At 40.9% G+C, this 25,453-nt stretch overlaps 1 protein-coding gene and 1 long non-coding RNA gene across 11 annotated transcripts in view; one reads left to right on the top strand and one right to left on the bottom strand.

The window, feature by feature from the left end:
• LOC121895350 (membrane-associated guanylate kinase, WW and PDZ domain-containing protein 1-like) overlaps positions 1 to 25,453 on the bottom strand; it is a 96,740-nt gene that overhangs the window by 39,388 nt on the left and 31,899 nt on the right. For all 9 annotated transcript variants that reach the window (XM_042408410.1, XM_042408409.1, XM_042408402.1 and 6 more), the window contains exon 2: positions 21,705 to 21,821. In XM_042408410.1, coding sequence (XP_042264344.1) covers positions 21,705 to 21,821 — 117 coding nt within the window. The remainder of the gene's footprint in view (positions 1 to 21,704; positions 21,822 to 25,453) is intronic.
• The window catches only part of LOC121895353, an 89,686-nt gene that overhangs the window by 62,180 nt on the left and 2,053 nt on the right, over positions 1 to 25,453 (top strand). The window contains exon 4 of one of the 2 annotated variants that reach the window (XR_006095755.1): positions 11,417 to 11,489. The exons of the other annotated variant lie outside the window; for it this stretch is intronic. This is a non-coding gene — a long non-coding RNA (uncharacterized LOC121895353). Of the gene's footprint in view, positions 1 to 11,416; positions 11,490 to 25,453 lie in introns of those variants that run through there. 2 annotated transcript variants of the gene reach the window in all.

Raw genomic sequence — 25,453 nt, 5'->3', positions numbered from 1 at the left:
AAACAGATGTAACTTCCTTATGGATCATATTGTAATCTTTTCTTTTTAAGAACTATTTTAAAAATACCTAATCACTTTTTTAAAGAAGGTAAGAGCTGAAAGTTAACAGTGTATCTCTCTTCAACCTCTTTAACATCATCACTGTGTTCTAATCAAGACCGACGAGAAAGCTCATGATTGACACAAGGCTCTCTCTTGTTCAACTGTTTACCTGAGCCTCTCCAATGTAAAAGCTCACACTCCATCCCTCAGGGTACATCCAACCAACAAACAGCTGATAATGAGCCAGTCTTTACTGTGCACTGCTCAGTCCTACACCTGCACTGCAAAGGCAAGAGTGATTCTATTTTTCTTCCTGCCACTTAAAAAAAAATGATACTCAGGATAAATTGATAAAAGAGAGGCAATTTAGTTGACAGTGCTCAGACTGTGAGCGACAAAACAAATCCCTCACATGAAACTAAAAAACACAACAATTCATCTAACTGACCGTTTTACAGCAGCGCCACACAGGCAAAACACTGCTTTGTATTCACCTCAGTGGATCGCAATGAGATGAAAGTGAAGTTGTCTGGGAGTTTGAGTCATAGGACTGGGTGGTCCCATGGTGGGAGATGTTTCTGAGGCTCAGTGTGCTCTAATGATGCTGTCTGCTATGCAGGGAGTGGAGCTGTTATTCCAGGCTATTCCCCACAGTGGAGCACTCTGATAGGATGACTAATTCTGGTGTGCCTATAATACAGATTATTGAAGACTGAACACTGCCTCGTTATAACAAACCTTTGAGCTTCTGCTATGTGTTACGTCATTGGAAGGTTGGTGTAAAACAATTGTCTCTGAACATTCTTAACTTATCTAAGCTTTATTTGATGCCTGATGACGTTCCATGTCTATTTTGTACTGTTGATATATTAGAGAACGACTGCAGTGGTTTGATGATTCAACTTGCTCACGAAACTAAGCTGAGCTTTGGTTATGTAACACGGAAGAAGACTACAAATAGAAGTGTAGTCTTCTTCTATATAAAATCTTACCCAATTTCAATCCAATATGTCCTATACGATGTTGCATTGGGAGCAACATTTCATTATCGACCAACTGTCACCAAATTGTGATGTTTTTAATGAAGTCAAAACCATGGCCGCTCAACCACTGTAATACTTTGTTGAGATGCTGAGTTACAGTACGTCCAGCTGGAGTGCCACTGGTGCAACGCAGCTTACAGCTTCCTCGAATCAAAGCAAATTATACACTAGTCTAAAAAACCATTGAGTCCTGAAATAAACACTGTATAATTACTAAATGATCTTAATCTACATTAAACTTGTAAAACCACATCCCGCGGTAGGCAGAAACACAGAATTATCTTCTTCTTGTCACTCGACCCAAGTGTTTAAACCTAACCCCCTGAAAAACAATGTTTGCAGCATCTTTTCCTTCTGAAGCTTAAAAAAAATTAAAATCTACGTTTCAACTAGCAAAATTACTGACAGCCAGCAGTGAATTATGCACAAACAAGTAGAAGAAGTCCAAGAGACAATGACAGTGATGGTTCCAACTCAGTGTCCTGATGAGATGGTGTGGCCACAAGCTATGCAGATACCCAAATTAGCTTTACATGACAACCACATAGTACCGTATATATAGTACTATTACTGGTAGGGTTGCAACAAACAAATAATTTCCTTATCAATTAATCTGCCAGTTATCTTCTTGGTTAATCATTAGATCTATATTATGTCAGAAAGGCCCATAACACATTCCTAAAGCCTGAGGTGATGCCTTCCAGTTTCTCGTTTTGTCTGACCAACAGTCTGACACCGTAAGAGCTTCCGTTTACCATCACATACTAAGAAAAGCAGCAAATCCCCACAATTGAGAAACAACTGAAACTAGAGATTTCATTATTTCTTCATCAAAATAGTCATTTTTGTGGTGCTAGTGTTTATTGTTGCAAAAGAACCAGTGATGTGTTTTTAGAAAAGGCTATTCAATCAATTCTAATCATGAACTACACTGTCAAGTTTGGGAGATAATTCCTGTTCAATACCAGCAGCTCAGAGCAGAGAGAGTCTGAATGCTCTCAGTGTGCGACAGTTCCAGTGAGGTCAGACTCATCTCCTTACTATCACTGTGGATTGTCTCTATTTTCTCTGACCAGAGAAACAATGACTTGGCCATACTCAGCCCTGACCCCGGCTCTGATGAACTAACTTCCACTGACAGTCATCAATGGGCTCATTCTTTCGCTGTGAGAAACCAGCCAACGCACAAATGAACGGAAAAATGTAACACAAGCACATTTGGAAACGTTTTCGGTTTTGAAATACCACCAGACCCAACAGAGAGTAATCTTTGTTCAAAGACAAGTAGGGCTCTTATTCATCCAGAGAGCATACAAGACAGTATAAAAATGCAGGGGTGTTTTTCTCTTGAACTTTGATGGAAAAATCAGTCCAGAGATTTCATAAAGGCTGGGTATACAAGATGGGTACAATAACAGCAACAAAAAAATTCAATTCAATACAACAACAATACAACTCACAATACAAACAATAACTATTGCTTAAAAATAATTTAAGAGCTGAACCAATATCTCTCTGATACTAAACATTATAAGCCTCACAAACAAGAATTTACAACAAGTCTATTGCATTAGATTACTTCATGTGTCCAATCCCTGTATTTCTAATACTGTGGTTTTCCCAGTGTTACACGTCAGAGAACAACATTAAAAGCTTCATAAAGCCAACATCATACATTTCTAAAAATAATTATGATCACAACTGAAAGATCTTTTGGCTGACTGAACTGTGATATTTCTTTGAACTGTGGTGAAATTAAGATCTCTGCTGTCAACTTGCTTTTGGAAAAATCAAATATGACAGGCCCGGGTCTTCTTCTGTAGGCATCAAATAGACTCTTGAAAAGACACTTTTGCACACTGGGGTTCAAGTTTAATGGTGTCAGTTGGAATGATTATTCAATAAAGGAAAGGAGACAAATTCATCACATTTGTCCATGTTATTTAAGACAACACAGGCTGAGGTTTGGTTAGGTTTAGGCACCAAAACGACTTGGTTATGGTTAGGTAAACATTGTGGTTTGGGTTAATATTACCTCTAGGGGACCTTCGTGGTCATGCTTACAGTAATAACCATGTGGTTAAGATTACGTAATGACCATGGTCATGGTCAAAAGAAACAAACATTGACTGTTGGTAGAAAACAAACAGCTTTCTCCTGTTGCAAAGTCTGATGTCTGACACTCTCCCCACTTCATCCTTCACTAAAGTCGTAATTATGGTACTTAAATGTAAGTTAAATGTAAGTTTAAGGGGATTTGCTGAAAAGATTTATGCTGCCGTTTTTATTGGGAAGACAGTCTCTGTGGCTTCTTCTTGAGGCACCGGTTCGCCAAGTCTTTCATACGAGAGTGCAGGAGGACATCTTGTATGCACTAACTGTACATGCACAACATCTTTACAGACTTGTGGGAAAACATCTTTATGTATTATTTAGTGAGAGTTTAACACTCAGAAACTCAGCAAATCTTCTTCATCAGGACTGTGTTTGTGTGGTTTGATCAGATTTGACTGAAATGTATTAAGTTGCTAAAATCTGATTGGTGTGCGGTAGTATGCAGTATCAACTTTTTCCAATTTAGCCACTTTAAACCAGTGAGAAAATACAGAAATATCTCAAATGAAAACTGTGGCAGAGCCCAATGATCATAGTAAGAAGCTGATTGAGAAAATATGAACACATGCTCGCCTTATGCCAGGGGTGGATAGCACCATGAGCACTTTTCAGTGGCTGAAAGAAACTGTACGAACTTGCTTGTGTGTCTGTGTCATTATTTATTTTTCATTATTACAGATTTTGTTTGCTTAGAATTGATCTGGTGTTCCAGTGTATTGAAGGTCTATATTTTCTCTCTTTGTGCTGTAATTTTCCATTTGGGAGACATAAAGACAATTCATGTTAAAGACTTATATCTGCCAACTTTCTCCCAATCTATTGTGTGTATAAAGAGCACAATAAACAATACACAAAGCAAAAGTGTAGTGTACAGTGATAGGCTCTTGCACGTTTTTATGACCGTTTGTTACAGATAGAGAGGCTTTATGCACATTATAGTACCCCAGACATACAGATCTTACTCAGGCTGGGGTTGCCACATGGACTTACAGCTGAGAGTGTACATGTTTACTGCTGGTTCGAGCTTTTGTTTCAAATCCAACGAATTACAACAGCAATACTGCATTTGGTAAAACCTGATGAAAGTTTTACCATCACAGAATATTTACTGTACTCAACGTCTCTGTTCAGCAGTAACAGCACTCGCTGAGTAATTACTGACTGTCAAGGTTTACAGCCATCTCACACTGTTAAGACAACAATATTTACTGAAAGATCAATAATCGGTGTTGATAGAATGTACAAATATTCTTATTTATTACATAATAACAATGTTTGTATGCTAATTATGAAGATACAGCCAGGTTAGCTTAGCATAAAGTCTGGAAACTGGAGGATGTTGCTATGGTTACAGTTACAGAGATGTTACATCCTGCTGAACTACTTTTTAGGATGGAAGTTTATGAATGTATTTTGTACCACAATAACTAATTCATCTACTTGTATGCAACATGTGTATGAACCAAGACCCTTCTTCAAAAACAAGACTAATAGCCTGCAGCTATGCTAGCAGCTATGTGAGCCTGCACAGGCACAGTGGTGCTTTGTGCTAAATGCTAAGGTCAGCATGCCAACATGATCACAATGACAATTGCTACCATGCTGATGTTTAGCAGATAGAATGTTTATCATGTTCTTAGTTTAGCGTGTTATCATGCTGACATTTACTAATTAACACCAAACACAAAGTGCAGCAGAGGCTGAATGTCAGTTTTTTCAGGTATTTGGTCATAAACCAAAGTATTAGACAAATTGAAATTCTGATGTGGATGAGAGAACATGAATATCTGCACCAAATTCCAATCCATCTCATAGTTGTTGAGATATTTCAGTCGGTACCAAAGTGGTGGACAGACCAGCTGACACTAACATCCCTGGAGCCAACCTGCAAGTGTGGCTATAAAAATCTGAAATACAATATAGAGATGGCAGCACGACTGCAATTTAACTAGATTTTGCGCAAAATAAGCTGCAATTAATTGTTGGAAATTTAGATTAATAGTCATGTGACACCATGTATTTTGTGAAAAGAGTACAACTCGCACCAATGTTTGACTTGTAGCTCACAAATTCCCTTTTTAAAAAATACCAGTGTTTGTGTTACAAAATGACAACCTGATTCTGTCGTCTCTTTACAACAAAACAGGAAGTCACCACACTCTTATAGTTCATTACTACTGTATTGGGTTTGGCAATATGCTGATATATACCATGACTCGATAGAAAGTTGTCTACCATCAGAGATCTTGCTATACCATTTATACCAACATAACCATCCTTCGGACATCTCTGGTTGTATTAGCCTGCAACAGAGGCAATGTAGCAAGACATAATGCATCCATAATATGGCTTTCAAAAGGAAAGGAAAAAAAAATCATTAACCAAAGCTGACTGTAGTTTTACTTTGCTTTTTATTGCGTAATGAATAAATATAATTCTCACTGTATGCTCAGCTTTATTTATGAGCATTTTGTGTCTCTCCTACTTTCTCGCACCATCTCTTGATTCGTTGTTTGTATCTCATTTTTCTTGCTGTGCCTCACCATTAATTCCTCTCCTTTCATCTTCATGTCATGCTACAAAAAAGTCAAGTTTCTCTAATCCTGCTTGTCTTCCTGCTTTTGAAAATATTCACAGGTTTAAGTGGGCGGACACATCAGTAGCCACTAGGTGTGACGAGGTGTCCATAACAATATGGATGTTTTGGAGGGTTGGGGAACCAAATGCTCAACATCCAATCATTATCAATCCTTGTCTTAACAACTACATCCATTAGCAGCTCAGTTCGTTCCCACAGGGAGAACAAGGGAGGCAGTGCAGGGCTGTTGTGACAGGGTGCATCTGCGGAATGGTGGAACAACGGAGAGACGAGAAAGGGAGAGAGGACGACACATGACACACACAACAGAAAAAAAAAGAAAAACAATCACCTAATGGGCACGTGAAATCCCTGGCTCAACAAACAGCTCGCACTTTCTCCCTTATTCTCACCTCTCGCTGTCTGACAAACAACCCTCACACCACCGAGGAGGCAAACACACAAACACAGCACCTCTGGCACGTTGTGTGGCACACTCTCTGTGCTCGTTCTCCTCACATCTCCACTTTCATCTTGTCGGGGAATCGTGTTATTGAGTGAGTAGCATCTCGCTCCCTTTCTCACAAGGAAGAAGCTGGATGTGAGCATGCATGCGTGCCTGTGTGTGTGTGTGTGTGTGTGTGTGAGTGAGAGAGAGAGAGAGGTATTGATCTAAGCACTGCTAAAAGGATAAAGGAGTCCAGGCAAGCCTGTCCTCGCTTCTGTCACGTCATCAACATGGTCTCTATGTGTCACTGTGCTGCTGCATAACCTAAAGCTCTCTCTGTGCGTTGCAGTACTGAAACGAGCGATCGATGAATTGATTTACTTTGTTCGACAGAAAATTAATTGACAAGCTTTCTGAGAAACGAGAAATCGTTTTAGATCCCTAAACAAGCAAAAATGTCAAACATTTAAATTAGAGCTGCAACAACTAATTGATCAGTCGATCAACATGACAATTGAATAATCATTTCAGTCATTTTTCGATCAAAAATGACAAAACATTTTCTGGTTCCAGTTTCTCTTATGTGAAGTGATTTGCTGTTTTGCTGAATATCTTAAGGTTTTGGACTGTTAGTAAGACAAGACAAGCAAATTGCTCTAAGATATTGTGAACGCAACTTTTTTGCTATTTTTTTAACATTTCATAGACTAAATGATTATTTGGTTATTTGAGAGAATAATCCACAGATTAACAGATAATGAAAATAATTGTTAGATGCAGCCCTAAACTAAATATCTTTGGGTTTTGAACTGTTGGTCACAAAGAACAAGCAACATAAAGATGTCACCTTAGGCTCTGGAAAATTGTGATTTGCTTGCCATTTTTACTATTTTCTTACGTTTCATGGGCAAAGTCAAAACATGAAGTGGATGAACAATAATATGAATTACTATACAGCCCAATGCAATAGCACTGCCAAATATAGAGGTGTTAATTTAACTCCGTGGCCTCAAAATTTTGAGACCACAGTTGACATGGTTTTTGTACTAGATTGCATTGTACTGTAAGGTGTTTGTGTTACTGTCCCCTCCTATATAAGAAGTAGAGGGGCAAAGGGGTTTCATGAGCTAAACCTATAAGCTTTAAGTAATGTTGCATGTCTGCTCACTTTTCATCCTCATTGTATTCTCTGCTTGATTTAGCTACCACTCATATGCAGCAGAATGACATTTACAGTAAACACACATATGGATGCAGGTATGAGCATCTACACTGGTAGAGCAACACACACACACACACACACACACACACACACACTATGAGACAGACAAGACACAGATAGAGACACAGATAGAAGTGAGAAAGAGTGTGTAAACACATATACAGTTTATTCAGAATGTGGACTATAAATAGCAGGTTGTGGAAGCCAGTTTCTGTCCTCACTGGCAGTTCATAAAAAGCTCCGGAGCAGGGGACATGTGTCCCTGAAGTGGCCTGTTTGAGTGCATGCTATGACCCACATCCTGTCTCCTAATACTGGGACACTCACTCACTCCTACTGAACACGCATCATAAACTGCAGGAGCATCTGAAGCTGTCCTAAGACATTAATTACAGACCTTGAGAGTTGCAGACCTTGGAGGAACGTTATCACCTTACAGTACAGAAGGTGCTCTGTGCATTTGAGTCATGACGGTCATTTTTATATGAACTGGTAATCTGGCAATCTAGAGAAATCTATCATTTTCAGCTCTGTCATGGCCGAAGAGTTTAGGGGATGTACGAGAAGATCAGGATCACAGAAAGAGACCGACGTGAAGTGCAGTATAGCAGCATCATCTCTCAGTGAGGTGTCACAGAAAGCAGCAAAATGCACTGATAAGACTGATATGGTCTTTATCTCTGAGCTTTTGAACAAGCAAACAGCAGCTGTAGTGAAGGAGTTGGCCTTCCTGCAACTACATGGCAGCAACAATGTCCCAACAGTAAAGACATAACACATGACAAGACAGCAGCTGATTGATTTGTCCATTTTCTCTCTAGATTACTAAACAAAGCAAGTTATTTTTCTAGGACAAAGATCATTGTACTGCAGTTTTGTTGTGAAATGACATATAAACCTGCTTTAGATGAGACTGTAGGGAAAGAAGAAGTTTTTGATTATTTTTGCACTTAATTAAAATCTCACTTCCACCTGAACCAAAACATGTCATATAAGTAATAATCACTCTAAACTTGATCTCATCAGCATTTTATTAACTTTGACTGGGACAAAATCTAGAAGAGTTCCCCTTTTTTCAAATGTTTTTGAAGGCTTCAGCTAATGTACGCTGTAAACATGAGCTGCAGCTCTAGTGACAAAACATTTAGAGGCCTTTTCATCTAGCTTCAGAGGAAAGCAGATTCTTAGGCCATCTGGCTACTGAATCTTTTAAAATGCACAAGGCTCAACTTTGACTGCTTTGGCAGCCACAAATTCATATTTTCCTTCTTATAATGCTCCGCATCATTCGGGATTTCATCGTAACAAATACTGAGCTAATATAAAAGTGACACTATTTGCAAAATGGTCAAGAAAAGAAGACAATGTGTAGCAACAATGTGGAAAAAAAGACACATTTTTGTATGAAACGAAGTTGCACTGCAGCCCTTTCTGTTGGTCTGACGCAACCTGTGCAAGTTTGTACTAAAAGGGAAGCTGCTATCTGTGGAGACTGACTAAATATTTCATTCATGTAGCTGAGTGAATGTTTGTATTGTCTTAAAGTGGCTCAAGCCTGCCAGAGATCCACATGTACGAACATGAGTAGCTGAAGGATTAAAATATGAGAATCATATTTTTGAGCTTATTTTGGCAGTGAACAGGTTATAAGCGCATCTCAAATTACATTTTATGAGTCTTCAGATAGAGTCTGCCTTTAAACGCTTTTGTTTTTAGCCATGCTAGTCGTGTGGCTCTATATGGCAGTGCCAGTCAGTCGGTTCACCACTTTGGTTCAGATTGAAAAATATCAGCAACTATTTGATGGACTGCTATAAAATTTTGTACAGACATAAATCCTACTGACTTCTGTCATCTCCTGACTTTTCATTTAGTGCTATGATGAGGTTAACATTTTTGGGGTTTATTATATAATATCTCTACAACCGGATGGACTGCCATGAAATTGGGTACAGACACTCATGTTCCCCTCAACTGTACCAACTTTAGTCATCCCCTGACTCTTCCTCGTGTGCCATCATCAGGTCAAATTTTTTATTTTTCCAATACTTTGCTTTATGGCCAAATTCCAGCAAAACCATTTATATTCCCATCAGCCTCAGCCGTACTTTGTGTTCAGTAGTAATTGGCAAATTACACACTAAAACACGATGGTGAACAATACCTGCTAAACATCAGTATGTTAGCAATGTCACTGTTAGTATGTTGAATCAGTGCTGTGCCTAAGCACAGAGTCACTACCATGGTTATAGACTCTTAGCCTTGTTTATATACATATTTTATAAATTCAACATAACTGATCATTGATTTTAATATTTGATCAAGTGATAAAACCCACGTCAACACTGTACTTTGTCTATTTACTGAATCTGCTGCCATTGTTTTTCCACATTAAGTCCTTTGTTAGTTGAGCACCTACTTTGCAGAAGAAGTAGCGACAGCACACTCTACTGCATTTATTTACACCAACTACACAGACTATTTACTGCACAGACTAACAACTGGACTTTATTTATACTATATCACTAAACACAGCCTGAAAATGAACTCTGATTCAGACACAGCACATCTGTAGACTGTGTTTCATACTATTGTTTCACCTGAAACTGACATTATACAGTCACTTGCATGCATGCATGCTTCAAAAGTCAAAAATAAAAAATGTGCTTCTATTTTTTCTAAAAGGTGCAGTTAGGCAGAACCTGTATCATTTTTTCTCAAGGGGAGTGTCACAATAAGCCTCTTAAATGTCACCTTTTTGACTGAAAGGTAACATGTATCTCTACATCCTCTGCAGTCTTTCCTGACCTGGCCAGTTTAGTCCACTGCCACCTGAGGCCAAGACAGCCTGAATACCTCTCCAGCCACACCTGCATGAATTCCCGCTCTCCTAAGATCTTTACTCATCCATCAATTGTCATTGGGGACACAAACTGCATATGTCCATAATAACGCCAGTGAAAGCAAATGTTTTGTGTTTGTGAAATAACAACAAACAGAAAACCACATGCACAAACAAAGACAACCACAATCATACACACACACACACAGACAACTCCAGGTGAAAAAACGTCCTCCTGTGTATTAACAATAGGCAGTTGGCTGACAGTACTCTGGTTGATATCTGATACCCTCAATCGCCTTCCTGCTGTTAATGGTCTGGGGAGCTTCCACTCATTGTCTAACACAGACATACACACAACTCGTAGACACAGACAGGGACACACGCACACCGGTTCAGTCAAACATCTGCTGTTTTTAACCCCTGCTGGTTGGAAGTGTGAGCGTGGCGTTTGGAGGGGGTGGGGGGGGGGGGGACACGTGAGACCGAGCAACTTCCAACTGACCTGAGAGTGAGATCATCCTGATTGAAGGAGTATGAATTGTGCAGAGTCGTGCTTGTTTTTTAAGAAATGCTCTTAAAATGTGTAATATGAAATGGATGTTTTATATATTTGAATGAACGTCACAACTTAAAAATCCATAGCTACAGCATAAATTAGGGCGTGTTTCCAGGATAAACACACGCTTGGTGTTGACAGGGAAGTGTGTGTTATGAAAACAGAGACTGAGAGGTGTGACGCGAGAAGAAATTACGTGCATATCTCAGAGCAGACAGAGCAGAGAAGGAGCAGAGAAAGCAAACAATCACACAGGGAGTTAGCAGGGAACTCTCTTGGGCCTCTAAGCCAATTACCGGAGCGGCATTGATTGAGGCAGCACTTTAAGGCCTCATCTACACAAGTAGTCCCTTAATACACTGGTCAGATGATGGGAGCGTCTCAACCACAAACTATGGATAGATGGCCATTTGCATCCATTATGGTGTCAGTGGGACAAATCTTTTTAAAGATTCTAATAGGACTAATACAGAATATGTTTTTCAATTTGAGGCTTTAGGAAAGGTCTGAACATGGGTTTAACTTATATTAACTAACGGATGTATCACTCCATCTTCATGCTTGAAGGCTGGAAGTCTACTGCTACAGAGATGGACAGGTGCTGGACCTGTTTCCTCAGTCCTGCCTATCTGACCCGGACACCAAGGTGAGTATTACGTCCTGAGTGCCACGGCTGTGTTCAATCAGCACTTCCATCCCCCCATTAAAGGGATTGTTGGCCCATAATGATTTATGAAGGAGAACGGAGAGAGAATCAATGTAGCGGAGGCCCTCAGATTAATGATTAAGCAAATAGCAGGCCCACTCCAGATCCTATCAGGGGCTGGGGTGCTGCTCAGAGCACGTCATGCTATAGTAGGTTCAATTAACTACCGTGGGGTTGGGGAGGATTCAACCGCAAGGAGATGAAGCTGTGGTTCGTTGTTTCTTGCCTCTCACAGCGAAACACGCACACACACGTAACCATTCACACACTTCTAAAACTCACTATTAAACAGAATAAGTTCCTAAAAGATTTTCTGTCAACTATATCTGCAATATCACAAAAAAAGTGTCACTTTTATGTAGGGCTAGATATCAAATCTCAAAACTTTTTCTAGGAGTGCAAAGTACTGACAACAAAGAACGTACAGAAGGATCAAATTTTTTCAGATTCATACTATTATTTACTTATTCTTTAAATCAGACTTGATTGAATTCTGGATTTTGCCGTCTTTACACTGTTTTATTTAGGCGACGTACTTGTGTGACTGTCTGTATATATGAGAACTTTGGCTTCTTTCGTTGAATGAAAAAAAGGGGTTTTGTAGAAAAACATGCTTATATTTTTCAATGTAAGTTATCTAAAAGAGTATTGTTCCTGTGTCTTTTATCTCAGGTATCCTATTGGCACTATTATCAAGAATATTTCAAACAATACAGAGCCCTGCATTTATGGAAAGGCTAGCTTTCTTCATCAAAGAGCCTATTTTATTCTGTTTTTTATAAGAAAAGCAGGTTCCTTGCTGTGATTGTTTGAATAAAAGGATGATGGAGTTATTCATTAAAGAGGAACAGGACAGAGGGAGAGAGAGGCCAGACACACAATACTGCCACTGCCCAACACAACAGGCCATTCTTTCAGCTCGCGCCACAACACTCCTCACAGCTGAGTCCCAGCCACTATTCTCCTGCTGTTCCCCCTGCTCCCTCCCCATCTCTCTCCCCTTTCAATATGGGGGAGAAGAATGAGGGAGGGGGGCTGAAAATTAACAGTGGGCAAGCACATTCAATCTGAGGCGTCATTAAGCTGGAAATCTTGTAAAATTGCACAAAAGATGGCAGGGTTTTTGTTTTTTTTTCCATGTCTGACAAACCACTCTTTACTGGAGAAAAAGCCAGATGAAACAGGGGGCAAGACGCTTTAAATAAAGAGTAAAGCTGAGAGGCGAGAGCTGATGCACAAGGAAGGGTGACTCAAGGAGGTGAAAATGAAGAGAAGGAGGAAAGAAAAAGAGGCACACAGAAAAGATGAGGGAGAAGATGTGGCAGGCTCGGGGAATAATGTCCTCTAACAGCAGGCGAGCATGTCAACAGATCGGTGTTTAATTTCAACCCCTAACCAAACACCATCTCAGACAGACAAACATGCATATGTGTGCACACACAGATCCGCCATCATCACAGACACACGGCACAACACATCACAGCTCATCAATATCAGACCACAGACCTGCATAGGTACTGATTCTCTCAGCTTAGTGCTCATATATATATTAAAAAAATCCACCTGCCTCTGTATTTCTGCCCCTGTGTGTATCTCTCTATTCTCCCCACCCACATCCCTTCCAATCTAATCCCGGAAGCCAGGGCATCACTCCCAGGAGCAGAAGTAAATGTCACAGAATTACCTCTACACTGCCGCCGCCGCCGCCACTGCTGCTGCTGCTGCTTTCCTCTCTGCACGTTATTCCACAGAAATATTCAAAAAGATAAATCCAAGCAGGCTGAATTCTGCTCTCCCCGCTCCATCCAAACCATCCATGGATCATCCAGTTGTCTGTGAGCGAGTGCTAGCTCCCAGCTTGCGAGCTCATTCAGGCAGGCAGCTAGTAGGCAGCTGCCGTTTTTCTTCAAAGCTCCACAAGCAGAGCAAATTAGAGGTCCAGCCCAGCTTAGAGGCTAAGCCAATGTGAGCTATTCACACTCCAGTTCCTGTCTGAGGCCAATGGCTGCAGCCCCACAGCCCCCCGCATACTCCCGCCCACAGCCTCCCTCCCTCCCTCTTGCTCTCTCTTACTCTCTCCTCCTCTCCTCTGTCTTTCTCTTCTTCCCTGCTCCTTCTCCTGCTATCTTAGTCATAAATATAGACTCTTGACATTACCTAACACATGGTCTCTCCTGATAAACAGCGTGCGCTTCGAGCGGGTCTCGTGACTGAGAAAACCTCTCCAGGGGTGAAAGCTGGGTTAAGGAAGGGTGTAGAGGTCAGCGGGACAAGGATGGGGGTAAAGATTCAGAATGTGGATGAAGATGGGAGCGGGTACAGTATCATGTAGTGTAAAAGATGCTGATTATGTTACCAGCTTGGTAAGCAGAAGAGCAAATAGATGAATAAATATGACAGTTGATCAAATGCAGCGCTGGTTGCAGGTTGGATTTGTTTACTATACGTTGATCAAACTAGAGCACTGAGTCTGGACTTGATTAGGACCTTAGGAGATTAAGAGCCCGATGGCAGACCAAAGGAAAGCTTGTACCTGGAAATGCAGGTCTGTACCTGCATGGACATGGACTGCTGCCCAGGCAACCTGACCACAAAACCCAGGAGCAGCCCTGAGGGAAGAGGACTGCAGCTTTCTGTTTAGATTCACATGGTCCAACCTCAGCCACATGCCCTCATTGTACCACAGCTAAAAGTAGCTTTAATGACACTCCTGAATGAATCAACAATAATTCTGAATTCAGAATTTGGTATCCTGAATTAACTGTTCCAATGTTGTAACATGTCTTAATATTCACTTTCTAGCCAAGAGTTAGATGAGAGGATCCAACACTTGGCTAGAAAGCGAATGTCAAGAGTTTTTCCCAAAATGTTGAATCATTCCTTTAGGGATTAACTGGGTTGACAAAATGGCAGCGGCATGGTGGGAGGACAGATCAAACATTCATGTAACATATGTCATTTATAGTTTGCACACACTACTCAAATATTCTGATCTCCAAATATTCTAACAAAGTGCAAGAATGTTATTGTATATTACCTTCAGTGACAACTACACTGTAAAACCTAAGACCCTGAAGGAGGTTCAGGGTTTCATAGGTTTGTTGAACTCTAAAGTGCACTGACACAGCTACTATTAAGCTAAAAGTGCCATGTCATAAATAAACACCAAATAAGGCTATCGAATAAGAAAAGTATGCTCATTCACAGAAGGAGTAAACATGATTGAAACACAACAAATAAGCCGACACATCAGCACAAGTAAAGTTCAGTGAAGAAGCTCATGTATCCAATTTTAGATCAAACTGGCATCACCACACTCACTGCTCGGAGGCATCGAGGCTAGCAAACACTTAGGAGCTGCAGTATGTAGGCTAGCTGGCCCCCACGTTGGATCCAAATCATCACAAGACTCTCACAAACACAGATTAGTCTTGTACAAGACGACAACAGAGAATCTTTGTTCGCTCAGTGAATTAGCGCAGTTCATTTCCTTGACCTCAAAGACAGGGTCATCATCACCACACTCCACCACTGACAACAAAACACAGATAGCTAGCTGTGAAAAAAATAATCGTCAATCTTTAATTTAATCAACAGTTTTCCTTTTGCTCAAAGTGTGTGGTTGTCTCAAAGTATCACTCTGGTCTGAGCATGCAGGGACTGCAGTCCCCCCCAGCTATACAGAGGGAACTATAGAAAGCATTTCTGCAGCTGTTGGACAAGATAGTGACTCATTAATCAGGGACTGATCACTTTAAATTGACCTGAGTGACTGGGGTGATCCTGCCAACTATCTGCACATCCTTACTTGAGTATTCCCAAGATCAAAGGATGATTGTTTTGCATGAGAGAACATGAATAGGGATTTTTGAATGACAATAATATTATTGTGAGCTGCAATTTATATTCATGATCACAGTGGCTGCTCATCAGGATTGATTAAGTAAATGTGAGAGCAGGCTCAGGGTACAGTCTGTTCTAAACTACAGGTGCAGGAACAGAAGTAGAGGTTGTGTTGTTTGTGATGGGTTTTTTCCAGGATAACCTGCCATAAAATGACTTGGAAATGGGCCTGGAGGAGATTGTCAATAACAAAAACAGCATCAGAGACCACGGCCTCCACTTCCACCTTCCACCCACTTGCCAATCACACAGGCGATAAAACAAGAAGGAAGATCTGCAGTCCTGTTGGCCTGTTTGGCTTGTAATTCATTTTTATGAGAAAGAGGTAAGAAATGTTGCCTGTGTGTGTGGAATGTGCTAAATATGGCACTGAATACACCAACACATGCATTAAACATAAACCTCTCTCTCTCTCACACATACACACACACACAGTCCATGTAAACACACACATACAGAGTCTGCACCTGTCTTCATACATCATTACTATGCAAAAACACATATTTGCTCAGCTTCCTCAATGAGCATTGAAGCAATCGTTTTTTTTTCCATCCCTCGCCGTTTCCAGAGCGAACAGTGTGTTAACACAGCAGATATTTGGTCACATGAACAAAATATGAACCGTGCGTATGTGAAAAGCAGGCAAACAGAAGCTGGGGCCCACTCGCCCGTTACAAGAATGAATGGCCATCATTAGCATGAGGCTCCCCGGCAGCACCCTGCAATGCAGCGACACACACAATGGCGAGTGCCACGCTTCCCCCTGCCGTTCCCCCAGAGAAGCCCTTTTGTTTGAGCAGCATCTGGACCTGACCTCCATGCATTTGAGGCTGATGACCCCCCTCTCTGTTCCCTCTCAGCTCCTCATCTCTTCTCCTCTCCTCTCCTAACCTCCTCTTAAAAACCTGCTCTGCCTCTACAGCAACCCCCCCCCCCCCCTCCCCCCTCCCTCTCCTCCTCCTCCCCCTTCCTCTCCTCTCATATACCCTGTCCGTTCTTCACACACAGATACCCCCCCTCCCTCCCTCTTCTAGCTAAGGAGAGCAGCCATCTCTTGCTTCCTGAAAAGAAGGTCTGTGTACTAGTGGGCCTTACACAAAGCCTGCAGGGTGAATTAGAAAACCAAAGAGGAAAAAGCACCAGGGCTACTGGCCATCTGTCCCTCTGGGTTGGACGTGCCTGCTCCGAGTGTGCCTGCCCCCCTCTTTCCCCTCACATAATTCCCACCCCTACCCCCACCTTCCCTGATTCCCTTAGCCTATATACACAGCATCAACCACACACACTCTCTGCCATGCATACATCACAGGCTTCACCAAACGGATGGCGGATGGTGAGAATGGAAAAAAAAAAAGAGGAGAGAATAAGGAGCTGCCACTTGCCTGGGTGCAGAGCGAGCCCGGAGCCAGCAAATCAAGTCGTAATCCCTTTCTTTGTGTGAGCGGCAAACAGAGAATTTTGTCTCCAACAATGATTTCCCCGAGATCGGCAGTGGAGTGGAAAACAAGGAAGCGAGGGAGTGAAGGACAGCGAGGAGGGGAGGGAGAAAGAGAGAGAGAGAGAGAGACAGAGAGAGAGAGAGAAGGAGATGGAGGGAGAGGGCGAGAGCAGCAGAGGCAGGGAGACGGTGGGAGCAGCTAGAGTGTGACAGAGGAAGGCAGCAGCCACCGCCGAGCCACAGGGACGCTGACACTCACTGGAGGATTTGAAGTGAAGAGAGGAGAACGACAGAGAGAGAGTGGAGAGAGAGAGAGAGAGAGAGAAAGAGAGGGAGAGATCAGGTGGGGGGAGGGAGGATTGGTTCGCTCTGTGGCTCAAACGCTGGGATAACGCCGAGATAACCCTCATCCCCAAGCAGCAGCTGTAGACGTGAGAGGGAAATGAATCCCACGAGAGAGCAACTTCTCTATCAATTGTGACATTTGCTGCACATGATAACAATGGCCATCTGTAGCAGCGGGGCTATGAAGGAGAGGGGAGGAGAGTGGGTTGACATGGAGAGGGGTGAGGGGGGTAAGTGTGCCCTTCATATAAACACACATTCACATTAAAAAAAAAAAAAAAAAACCTCGGCCAGTGGTTGAGGGAAAGGCACCTGTTCGAGTCAAGCAAGGGGAGGCAGGGAGCAACACATGTGCTCAGGAGAGGGGGGAGGAGACATTAGAGACACAGAGACAAAGGAAACAGAGGGCTGAGAAGTGTGGCTTTTATTTGACAGCTTTTGTCATTCTGCCTTGTCATGCCAAGAAAATATTTGCATGTGTGTGTGAGAGAGAGAGAGAGAGACAATAAACAGGAGGCAGCAGCGATAGTAGGTCAACCAAGAAAGGGAGAGAGGGAGGGACAGGAAGAAAGACACAGAAAGACAGAGAGGAGGGGTAAACAGTGTAAACATTTCAGACTGACCAGGAGTGTGTTGTGGCCCATTTTTGAGTTTTCTGTCATTAATAAAGTACATTTACAGTATGCCATCAAAAAGTACACAGACTTTGAATCATTACTTTGAAATAAAAAATGTAGCGTTATGCAGGCTTCTTAATAATTGATCAGTACAACTACAGAGTGAGTCCAGTCTGTAGAGAGGCTGGAGGCTTTCCTTTTGAGATACAAGTCGGAAAAAGTGGAATATTTTCAATTAATGAATAATCAGGGCCAATTCCTCCTGCATGAGTGTGTTCTGGTGATTAAGTGTCTTTATGCCTCAAACAAAGTGCAATATGGAACATCAACATATCCTACACTTTTATAATTTTTCAAGAACTGACAATTAATGCCCAATCTCAGCGGTGACTTGCTCAGGTGTGAAGATACAGTAGGCAGGGTATCAAGTGGTCTATACATTATACTCTGTTTATTCTTCATGCACCTATTTGCACCACAGGTAATTGTTGTGAGGTCCTGCATTAAACATTTTATTTTTAAGTAAAAATACAGAATTATTAGTATCAAAATATAATAGTATAACACTGGCATGCAGTGAGATGTAATATTATTATATCGTTATTACTGATGCACTAACATGTAAACAGCATTTCAATGTTGTAGCAGATGCAGGTGGAGCTAACTTTGATTACATTATAGATTGTTGGGTAGTTTAATATATAACAATCAATCACACTTTATAAGATGATCGTGTTTTGTTTCTAAAATCTGTGAATCTGTAAAGTAACTAGCTGTCAAATAAATGTAGCTGAGTAAAAAGTACAATATTTCCATCTGAAATGTAGAAGTATAAAGTAGCATAAAAATGGAAGTCGCTTAAGATTGCACTGAAATACTGGGACGCATTGTGAGATTTTTCCTCCTCTGACATCTGTTCTTTGTGGACGAACATCATCTCAGGATTTAATGCAGCTGTTTTACACTAAAAAACATCTATTGTATTAATTCTTTCTTTTTTTTTTTTTTTACAGAGTTTTGCTAATCATCAAGAGCTAATGTAGCTCTATACAAGTTTTTCTGGTCATTTGAACTTTTGTCAGTACTTTCTTGTCGGTGCATCAGTCTAAATCATTGCAATGGGGAACACAGTAAAGAATAGCAGAGCTGAAAACAACAAGGCTCTTCTCTGTTAAGATGAACAAAAAGAAAACTGTAATAGAGTCACAAAGTGGGACGAGCTACTGGTTCCTGAAGTGTTTTTCGCGCGTTTTCTATTCCCAATTTTAAATTTTTTGTCGAAACAATCTCCTCAATGTTACTTATCATGGAAACACTGCAATCTCATGGATAATTTAACAATTCTATATGTTTGCATTATGGCCAGCAGCAGTTTTAATTATTTCAACTCTGTTTTTGAGAAATTATGCCTGGCATGGCTCTGGATACTACAGTACCCATGAGCCTTGGCCGCTGTTACCATGGAGAAGTCAGTCAGAGGCACCAATCAGAGCTATAGCAAATTCAAAATGCTTTGTATTTTGAAATGCAAAGCAAATTCAAAATACAAAGTACATATGAGACTGATACAACACAAGCAGGGATCTAGTCAGGAGACAACAACACGAGTAAGTACCATAAAGCTTAAGTTTGGGACCGATAGGACGTAGATGCCAACAGGCAGTGCAACAAGGCAATGCATAGAGTGCATAGATTGCATAGAAGCATGTTTTTTTTTTTTTTTGTTTTTTTGTTTTTTCTCTGCCTACAGTCCATCAAGTGCAGAGGTGTTTGCAAAAGAGCTGGGTCTTTAGTCTTTTCTTAAAGATTGAAAAATTTGGAAGTGAATTTGTTTAAGATGCAGATTCTATCATTAGTTTTCTCAGCAGTGTAATCTTTAGTTCCTACCTGCTGTTAGCACAACTTATTTTTAAACTCAATGAATGGATGCTTCTTGCTGAAATGCACCTTGGGGGTTGTAGTTAACTTCTACCCAAAGTTTTTGTCCATCAAAATTAAAACACGTCACGTTTTCGGCTATCTCATTTACATCGGGGTGAAACATTTGGTGAATAAATCATGGTGTAGTGGAGAACAGTTGTGCAATGTGTTTTTAACTCTGATGGACTTGCACACAGCTCACACTGGTCTGTACCTCGCTGTGTGTGTGTCCTCAAAGCAGGAAATCATTTTACACAGTGTTGTACTTTTGATTTTATCAAAGAACCAGATACTTGGTCATGCAGTTGTTAATCTTATTTAATGTTGATTTACTGTTGATTACTTATGAACTACACATCGTTCTTCTAATCTATAACCACACACCTCACTGACCTAAAGGTTTTTGCCCCATATCTGAGTTTAGAGTTCAGAGGAATTAACATCTGCCAGTGACCTTCATTTGAAACACACTGAAGCTTTCACATTTCCCCTCTACTTGCTTACACCAGCCCACAATAATAAATACAGGCACTGGTGTGATGGTTATCCTCTCAAATTAGTGACAGTAACAGATGTGCAGCGGCTCAAGGATTATCCTGTTATTGTTAAAGACAACCTGAAGTAACTGACAGTGATTTCTAAATTTGATTTAATTTGATTTATTTGACATATCAAAACAGATATATATATAAAATGCCACTGCGACAAATGCATATTCATTTAAAATGTCGAGGATAACACAATAAAGTTAAAAGATAACTTATTTCCATTGTGGTCCTCGTTCAAGGCAGACAAATAAATCAGCATCCCTTTTAGTACTGAACATAAATCCGATATTAATCTTACACTATTTCTTTAGCCTTTTGTCTGTGTCAACGCTGGCTGCCCTCTATGCACAGAGGCCTTTCCATCGTCCTGTGATCTTTGCGCGAGCCCAACATGTTCATCACATAATCAGGCAGAAATCTATTTTCAATATATCAGAACATCATAATCCCAGGCAGGGCACCGGGGGAGGCTCAGAGAGGCGGATTTACTGGTCACATGGCTGAGCGCAAGAGAGGGACAGAGATTGAGAGGCAGAGAAAGTGAAAAAGGAAAGAACAAGAGCGAGTAAAAAAAAAAAAAAAAACATAATCTAGTCTAGAAGCCACATTTTATTAGGGAACACAGTGATGCAAACACTTGCAAACAAACACACACACACAGCCCTAGAAACAGGAAGAAGTGGTGTTTGATGGGAATGATGATCCCTTTCTTCACTGATTAAATCATGTCATGCAAATGTGTAATAATCAAAGCACACACACTCATATTCCCAATAGATCCGCTGTGGTGTTTGTTGGAAGACTTTAAGCCTTGTGGTCATCACAGCTCGAGCAAGAAAAAAAATTGTTTTAAACATAAACATGACATGAGTACAGTAGCAAAATGAACTCAGCAGAGCTGGACTGCATCACCTAACCGCACATCCAACTGTTTGTGATGTAACCAAGCCCAGCTGTGGAGTCTGGCATGGCGCTGGGTGTTTGGCTCGAGCCACACAGTTTGTATATTTCACAGCTATGTGAGACAGCTGTAAAAATGGTCCTCTGGCGCGGTCAAGACACAAGTGTCTTTAATGGACAGTAATACATTGTGCAAGGGTTGTTTTTCTTTTCATTTGTTAGAGGCAGAGCTGGTGATAATTTTAAGCGATGAAGAGGAAATTAAGTGTAACAGATTAATTTATGGGTGAAAGAACGGAGAGAATGAGATTAATAGAAGATGAAATAAATGAGAAAGAAGCCAAAAGAAAGTGGGTCATTGGGGTAAAGATGAAGAAATGATGCTAAACACTGGTTAAACACACAATTCTTCAGCCAGATGTTCTGCTTTAAGCATCCACTGTCACTATTATCATCATGACTAATACTTTTTACTCACAAGGCACGGCATGGCGATACAGATTGGCTCGGATGGTCTTCTGCAGCTCGTGGTCGGGGGAAGACTTTTGAAACCTCAAGCTCAGGTAGCACTTCAGGTCTTTGTTGAGCCTGTGACCTGGAAACAGCAGACAAACAAACACAGCTCAAGTAAACAAACCTTGAAAAATAAAAAATAAATGGCTTGTCTTCCTCGCTGTTTACATGCTGTATTTGAACAAAAGTAAGGTCATAAAAGGTTGTGTTCTGTTGTTGAAATCCTCCATGAAATGTTTTGTCTTCCTGCTTTAGCCAACTTGAAAAAATGTCCTCAAATAAGTAAATTCATTTGTCATAGACTGTGTTTGTACATGAATATAATCCATGTGAGGCAAAACTTCAACACCATCTGACTCAAACATGCAACAGAAACAATGAACATTTTGATATTCCACTAATTGTTCATTTATTTCATTAAATGATAAAGCAATTGCCACATAATATGCAGTTATTAGTTAATCTAGAGAAATACAGAGAGATTGGGTAATTAATCAAAAGAATCTCTGATTGGCTGGAATTCCCAGGCTTACTCAGTGACTATCCAATCAGAGGTGCTGATGCTGCTGGCTGTGTTTGAACACAAGCCCCGGCGCTCACAATGGGGCCAGATGGTCAGAACTCGCTCTCACGCCAGGGTCTCATTTAGGACCATTTAATGATCTCCAAATATATCATCCATGTCTGGGAGAGCTGGCAAGCAGTTCTCGGGGGAGGTGCCATGGCCTCCTGTCGGCCTCCGATCACAGAGGAAGATTTTCTCTTGGCTCCGTGCTTCAGGATGGCAGGGTCAGTGTGATGACTGAATAGGTAGAGTTTACTTTAGAATGAGTTGGAATCATAACACAGTTTAAAGTCGCAGTGAAATGGCAGTTAGAGCATCTTTAACCATCTTAACCACATATTTCTGAGTGAATCTGAATATCTGGGTGGGGTATAGTTACGAGAGGGATTTATCAAATTCTTCAGATTTGAAGTGGGCTTGGTTAAGTGCAGACGGAGCGATACAGAGCTGTAGAGGACTGTTTGAAAATGTTAACGTTTTTTCCAAATAAAATGCAAACACACATCTCCTGGTCAAGAGCAACTGGACTTGGAGATTCCTGAAGATGTTTGGCCTCTCATCCAAAAGGCTTCTTCACTTCTGACTGACAGGTGGAGAGTCTCAGGTATTTAACCTCAGCAGAGTCATTTACACTTCAGGGGTGTAAATGACCACAGAGAGGTTAAAGAAGACATTTGGATGAGAGGCGAAACGTCTTTAAGAATCTACAACAAGTCCAGTTGCTCTTGACTCAGTGCTTTCGGATACTGCAAAGCTTCTGCTGACCATGATCGCTGTTCTGTATCACTGTGAACGAATGAATGGAAACACAGCGACTGCGTGGGAATAATCTCCTTTTCAATAATTAGACCGTTGCCAGGATGTAGCAACTGTATATAAGTATGTACAAAGCCCATTGTCACTCTATATCACAAAGTAAAGTGGAATTGAGGAATATAATTTAGAACTGCAACAATTAGTCCATTAATAGATCAGCCGATCAAAAGATTATTAATCAACAACAATTCTGATAATCAAATAATCGGTTCAAGCTATATTTTTAAGCAAAAATGGCCAAGATTCACTGGTTCCAGCTTCCCATGTGTGAATATTTTCTGGTTTTCATACTGCTCTGTGATAATAAACCGATTATCTTTGGGCTTTGGACAATGGTCGGACAAAACAAGATATTTTGCGGAGTAATCATGGACTCTGGGAACTTGGGATGGACATTTTTCACAATTCATTGACATTTTGCAAACCACACGAACAATAGATAAATCAAGAAAATAAACCGTAGATTAATCGATAATGAGAATAATTGTTAGTTGCAGCCCTAAAATACTTTCGTTTATAAGCCCTAAAAAGCGTGATGCAGCCTCATTAAGTAAAATAAAAAAAGTTTTATGTCTTGATTTAAAGGAACTGAGAGTTGGAGCAGACCTTAGGTAATCTGGGAGTTTGTTCAAAGACTTACTTAACAAAGGAGATGGTTTAAGGTTAGAATTGGGGCTTTGGTCATGGTTTTGGGGTGAGAGTCCTCCTAAAACGAGGCAGGAAGTGCTCGCAGCATGAGAGGAAGTGCTGCTGAGAGACTGTAGTCGGGGAAAAGGACAGACAGCTCAGAGGCTTCGGTGCAGCAGCTGAGAAAAGTGAAAATGGTCTTAAAGCAGTGAAATGTTTGTCATCTGCCCTGAGGTGTGGCCCCGCAGTGGCATCATCATCTGTCATAGCAGACCCGGCTTCACATCCACCTCCTCCGCCCCACGGACATGACTATAAATACTGAAGTATGTAAAAGTGAGAACACAGATGATGTGGAGCCCCGAGGCCAGATAAAGCACAACACACACGATGGAAAAAAAATGGGAAATCTAAACCAAATCAGCCACTGACACATTGGTCAACATGAATCCTGACAGACCGCAATATAAAAACGAGACACACTGATACATTTGTCACACAGAAATTAGAGACACACTGCTAATAAAATAAAATTCAGGGTACAAATCAGATTCACAAACAGACTTAAGCAAATATTATCATTGCCACAAATCTGATTCTAATGTGGAACATTTTCTACCCAGAAGTGGAGACACCGGTTTGTTGTACACTTTGCTGTATTTTTCCGTTGCTGTACACACACACACACACACACACACACACAGACAAACAGCCCGCTGTGTAATTCAGTGCAAGCAAAGCACAGTCAGGTAATTGTTACCTAGCAACCAGCCAGTGCTGACGACCATCATGCAAGCAGCAGTCAGATTGTAAAAGGAAAAACAGATACAACAGCACACTTCCACACACACACACACACACACACACACAACATATACAAGCGTTCTTTCAGTATGATCTTTCGGTATCAGTGCATCCTCTGCCACCCAGTTTCTGCTTTGGTGCTGTGGTTTATATAAATAACACCTCATCAGAAATAAAATATGTGTAGATCAAGCTGCAAACACACACACATACACAAGTGTTTGCGTTCACTGCCGTGTCAGTTTTGCTGGCTCAGATGCTTTCCCCGAGATAAGGACCGCTGTCAGGAACAACCCCCCTCCTGTGGGTACGTACAGCTAGCAGAGGGCGGGCCGCCCAGGTGTCATGCTCCATCAGTGAGAAAGTCATCAAATATTCAATATTTATGAGGATTAAAGCCATGTGGATCACAGATTACAATCACACCACTGTGGCAGGCATGTATGTGTACAGTTCATACGCCATTTACTTAGTTTCTGCCTGGATTTTTAATCACAAAGCTAAACAAATGAGCATTTTATGGTTCTGTTGATATTCTGGATGTCATATTGAAAAAAAACAACATACTGTTATCTATTTGCTTGACCAACAGTAAGTTCCTCTCTTCATGGTTTGATGTGGCACAATTTACAACATTTTCAATTTATTTTAACATTTAGCTTTATAAATGGTGTTGGAGTCTTTAGAAAGAAACAATTGGGGTTTTTTTATGACCCTTTTAGAGCTACTTTCTCAGCATTTATAACAGCAAAAACAAAGCTTTAAAACAACCAGATGTGGTGAGAAAACTGCAGGAGATATTATCTCAGCTCAGCAGCCACAGAGCTGCAGTGTTCCACAGATTTTGAACAATACACATGGTGAATTGTTCAGTTTACCATGTCTATTGAATGGAGATCCTT

This window comes from Thunnus maccoyii, chromosome 4 (assembly GCF_910596095.1).
Source record: "Thunnus maccoyii chromosome 4, fThuMac1.1, whole genome shotgun sequence".
Lineage (NCBI taxonomy): Eukaryota > Metazoa > Chordata > Actinopteri > Scombriformes > Scombridae > Thunnus > Thunnus maccoyii.
This window is presented reverse-complemented; position numbering and strand designations above follow the sequence as displayed.